Source organism: Octopus bimaculoides, chromosome 28 (genome assembly GCF_046866305.1).
Source record: "Octopus bimaculoides isolate indiv1 chromosome 28, ASM4686630v1, whole genome shotgun sequence".
Taxonomy (NCBI): Eukaryota; Metazoa; Mollusca; class Cephalopoda; order Octopoda; family Octopodidae; genus Octopus; species Octopus bimaculoides.
The window spans coordinates 19814074-19819432 of record NC_142955.1 but is presented as its reverse complement, the minus strand read 5'-3'; the positions used below and the strand labels follow the sequence as shown (position 1 = coordinate 19819432).

The following is a 5359-nucleotide window of genomic DNA, read 5'->3' as shown; positions in this document are numbered from 1 at the left end:
ACCCTCACCCCTCATTGCTGTCCCCTTCTAACAAGACCCAACAGTTGTGGTTATTTAAGTGGTCACCTCATTTTTGGTGACGGCTGTGTAAATACGCACGCGCGCACACACACATACAGAGTCGCAGACTCATACACAGACACATGCACAATATACATACGCATACACACACACGGACATACACACACAACACACAAACACACACATCCCACACACACACACATATATATATATATATATATATATATATATATATATATATATATATATACACACACGCCCGCATAATCTCACAGCACAACAAATGCATACGCATATACATACATATATATATATATAAGAAACAGAGACACACAGACACACACATATGCAATATAGAGATACAAGCACACAAATACTCATACACACACACACATCACACACACATGCATACACACAAGTACACACACCTCACTCCCCTGCCCTTCCCAACACCTCCCGCTCGCGTCCGACTCCCACCACACCCCCAACCTCCTCCCCCTCCACTTACTCTACAAAAACAAAAACCCTCGCCGTGGTGGTGGTGGTGGTGGTGGTGGCGGTTGTAATTTACTGTGACGACAAGACCTAACAGGGATAAACATGGCCGTGAGATGTGCTCCTGGCCACCACTTCCACCACCGGAATTAGAAAACACGACTCGACCCTTAACGATTTCAAAAACTGATACACACACACACACACACACACACACACACACACACACACACACACACACACACACACACACACACACACACACACACATACACACACACACACAACAGGACTGTGCGATACTTTTTAGACCAATGTGACAATGTGTGTTTGTGTGTGTCTGAGTGTGTGAACGTATGTGTGGGGGTGAGTACTTGTGTGTGTGTGTGTGTATCTTTTAATTTTCAGGCATTGTACTGCGGCCATGCTGGGGCACCATCTTAAAGGGTTTAGTGGAAGTAATCGACCCCAGTACTTGTTTTATCAGCGTCTTACGCCGAACCGCTAAGTTACGGAGATGTAAACAAACCACGGCCGGTTGTTAGGTGATGGTGGGACGCCATGTATATCTATCTATCTATCTATATATCTATCTATCTATTTATCTATATATATATATATATATATATATTTATCTGTTTGTCTGTCTATCTCTCTCTTTCTCTATCTATCTATTTCTCTGGTTTTTCTATGTCTATCTCAAACTTTCTGTCCTTCACCATCTCCACCACCACCACCACCACCACCACCACCACAACAACAACAACAACAATAACAATTACAACAACAACAACAACTTCTTGACGTTGCAATCAACTGACAAATTATGTTTTTTTATATATTTCAGGTGATTGGTGAATTTTTAGAAGACTGGACGTAACTCGGATTTGATCCCGCGTCACATCATCAGAGAAGGTAGTGTGTGTGTGTGTGTGCGTAGTATGGCCTGTGTTGAACTGAAAGCAGTCAGACTGATGCAACTGCGACGAAGTGGTGGAGCGGTGCTGAAGAGAGGAGACGATGACAACGGCCGATCGCCACTGAAAGGCTCTTCGACGACATCGGAGGACAGCGAAATGGTGGTGGACAGCTACAGATGTTCTGGTTCGGTGACATCGGAGGAGATGGACGGCGGTGAGGTGGTGGTCACCAGTAGGAAAGGAGAACGACACGACGAGGACGTCGACAATGATGACGATGACGACTGCGACATGAACGACGACAATGTATTTTCTCCGGAAATCTCGACACTCCCAACTTCCTCCTCCACCCCTCCTCCTCCTCCTCCTCTTGCTGCTGCTACTGTTCCTGGTGGTGGCGGTGGTGGTGGTGTCTTGAATCCGGAGAAGATGAATATCCTGGGGGAGAAGAAGTCGGCGGCGGCGGGTAGCGGCGGTGACGTTGTGGTGGTGACGGGACTCCCAAGACGCTGCGGAAGTCATGGACCCATCGACTCTCAAGCAGACGGAATTCTGGGTAAATGTGCAATCCTTGCAGACACCAAAGACCCGAACTTGACTTCCGGCAAGGCCGGCCTCGTCATCAATAAACCTTTGGCTAACAACAACCACAACAACAACAACAACATTAAAAATAGCAACAACAACATCATCGACAACAACAACAAAAACAACAAAGAGATGCCAGCCAACTCCCCGCCCCCACACAGCTTATCCCCATCTTCCTCCACCTCCTCCCTCTTCGTTTCCTCTCCTTCCTCTTCCCCATACCCTCCCTCACCGGCGGCCATTATCCACGGTGGAGGCGGTGGTGGGTCGTCGTCATCGGCGTCGGCGTCAGCGGCGGCGGTGGCGGGGGCCACACCCGGATTTTTCTGCCTGAAGAGCGGCGCCTACCCGTTGATCGCGTCGCGTGAGCTGGGTACGCGTTCGGCCAGCTACAGCTCCGAGAACCCTCTGGACCTGCGCAACAAAGTTCCCGCCATTCGACGCCGCTTCAGCGACGCCATTACAGAGATGCCGATCCGCAAGATGGCGCGGCGGATGTTTACCAATAGTCGTGAACGCTGGCGACAACAGAACGTTAACGGAGCCTTCGCAGAGTTGCGTCGGTTGGTGCCCACCCATCCACCCGACAAAAAACTCAGCAAGAATGAGATTCTGCGCTTGGCCATCCGGTATATCAATCTGCTGACTCAAGTTATCGACTACCAAAAGACAGCCGAAGACGGCGCCTTTGAATGCGAGCCGAAGAAGAAGAAGAATAGTATTATAGCAGACGCCGCTGGGAAACTTCGAGGCAGTGGTGGCGGCGGCGGGGGCGGGGGCAGTGGGGGTGGTGGTCGGCTTGCGACCCGCATCGAGGCCATAATGGCTGTGAACGACAGCAGTGACCCCAGTTCGAACCACCGACATCGGGTTTTCCATCAACAGCACATCTACAACCCGAACCTGAACCGACAGCAATACCACCACCAACACCAACACCAGCATCATCATCATCATCACCACCACCACCATCATCGTCACAACACCAACAACAACAATAATAGCAACAACAACAACAACAACAACAGCAACGAAAATTTGAATTGTCACGACAGACTCGCTGACGAGGGCGACGCAGACGGCAGCTTACAACACTCCACTCTCTCAGGAGCACTCAACCACAACAGCAACAGTAACAACAGCCACAACAACCACAACCACAACAACAACAACAACAATGTAATCCACATCACGAAAATAGAAGATGATTACAGCGAGGTGATGTCGCAGGGGCCATCGCCAGCGTCCAGTTATTTTGATGACACCAGTGAAGACGAATCCTGTATTTGAACCCGAGAACTCGATAATTCAGTATCAAGGCTCGCCCTATTTGATTCCTCCTCCTCCTCCCCCCCTCCTCCTCACCCCTCCTCCTCCTCCTCCTCACCCCCACCCCCCAGTGGATTCTTTTCTTCTGAAATATTCCAGAACTTCCCAGAAACTGATTTTTACACAAAAGAATCATTTTCGTTTTGTTTTCACTTCTTTTTTTTTTCAAAATAAAAAAAAAAAAAGAATCCCTGTTCAATTAATTTCAATAACGATTTTGAGATCGATCATTAAGTCCTGCCTGATCAGTACTGATTAATTCTCGTCTAATCTAAATAATTCTAGTTAACTCTCTGACAGTATCTAATCAACTTTACTCAAGTCGAAGCCGAACCCATGTTCCCGTCCAACTGTAGCTCATCTTGATATAATCCCGGCTCAACTCATGCGAAACCAGATTATCTTTGATATAATCACGGCTCAACTCTAGTTAAACCTGATCATCTTTAATAAGATTTTGGCTCAAATCCAGTTGAACCAGTTTATCATTAATATAATCCGAGCTCAAATCCAGTTGATAGAGGACAGTTATAATAATACCGTTGGTCAGATGTAAACAATAATAGTTTTTCTTTTTCGAGTTTCACTTCCGGGGAGGCAAAATAAAGGGCCTATCGCAGAAGATGGCAAATAGAAGCAGGGCCCATGGAGATTTTTTTTAAGGATGGAGGGGGGGGATACACTTCAGGCATAGGACGAGTCACTGTAGAAGGTTGTTTAGCCTAAGGTCAGTCACGACCCCAAGACCAAAGGTCAAAAATGTATCAACTGTGATTATCTTGTCAGTTATTCAGACCTGGTCTATCTAGGATCACATTATCTGTGTCCTTTGTTGATGTTGTTGTTGTTTAAGCCCAGGTCGGTCCTGATCCAACAGAGCTATAATCAAAGGCGTTACAGCCGTGACCTTCCCATCTTCTACACAGACCTAGTGTACCTAGGACCACATTACCTAATGCGACCTTCTTTGTTGTTGCTTCTATTCTTTAGCCCAAGGAAAGACATGCATCCACAGATCTATAGTTTATTTCTTCGAAGACCATCTCCGCTTATTTTGAGACACAATACATCTAGGACTACATCAACGAATGTGCATGTGCTGTTTGCTTTTGCCTTTCTTTATACAGGAAATATGAACACTAAGTCCTTTATAATATCATGATACTCGTCATATAATGTCCTCTGCATATGGTACTCTACGATACAGGGTACTCTATATTATGTAGAGTACATTAAGCCTTCTCTCTCTCTCTCTCTCTCTCTCTCTCTATATATATATATATATATATATATATATATATATATTCTATATATATATATTCTCTAACTGAGAATTACATTACGGGCACACACATCTGTGGGATACTCAGCCAGTTACACGCTAATTCAAAGAAGCTGGGTGGGGGGTGGTCATGAAAAGGATGAAATACTAAATAATAGGGGCTTACATCGAGTATCAACGACAACAATAACAACGATGAAATCCCTACTAGGGGCTAGGGGTCAGTAAATAAGGGCCAATCAACAAACCCTACAAATATTCGGTGGGGTGGAAGTTTGCTCTGATGACGAAGACAAACTGACTATCGTCCTGGGGTTTGTCGCTCCCCCAACCCTACCGCTGACCCGTTTAGGGTCGGGCAAAGGTCATTACGTTTATTGTTTTGACGACGGTGATGATGATGGTGATTGTGATGACGATGATGATGATGATGATGACGACAATGACGACGACGACGATGATGATGATGATAATAGTGATGACGCTAATGCTGACAATGATGATAACGATGATGATGATGATGATGTGATGGCGGTGATGTTAATGATGAAAACAATACGTTGATAACGACGATGATGTCCAAAAGATCTGAGTTCAAATCCTGCCGGGAAAGGCTTCACATTTCCACCCGTTCTTTTGAGATTAATAAAGTAGTGTACCAGTTATCTACGAGGTATCGGGTTCGTTATAACCGACTGTGCGCCTCCCATCCCACCAGGACCAC

General features: G+C 46.0%; 1 protein-coding gene across 2 annotated transcripts in view; it reads left to right on the top strand.

The window, feature by feature from the left end:
- The window catches only part of LOC106873411 (uncharacterized), a 25704-nt gene extending 22200 nt beyond the window's left edge, over nt 1-3504 (top strand). For both annotated transcript variants that reach the window (XM_089344745.1, XM_014920766.3), the window contains exon 2: nt 1364-3504. In XM_089344745.1, coding sequence (XP_089200871.1) covers nt 1458-3314 — 1857 coding nt within the window. In that variant the 5' untranslated portion in view covers nt 1364-1457 and the 3' untranslated portion in view covers nt 3315-3504. The remainder of the gene's footprint in view (nt 1-1363) is intronic.
- Nucleotides 3505-5359: the final 1855 nt, after the last annotated feature.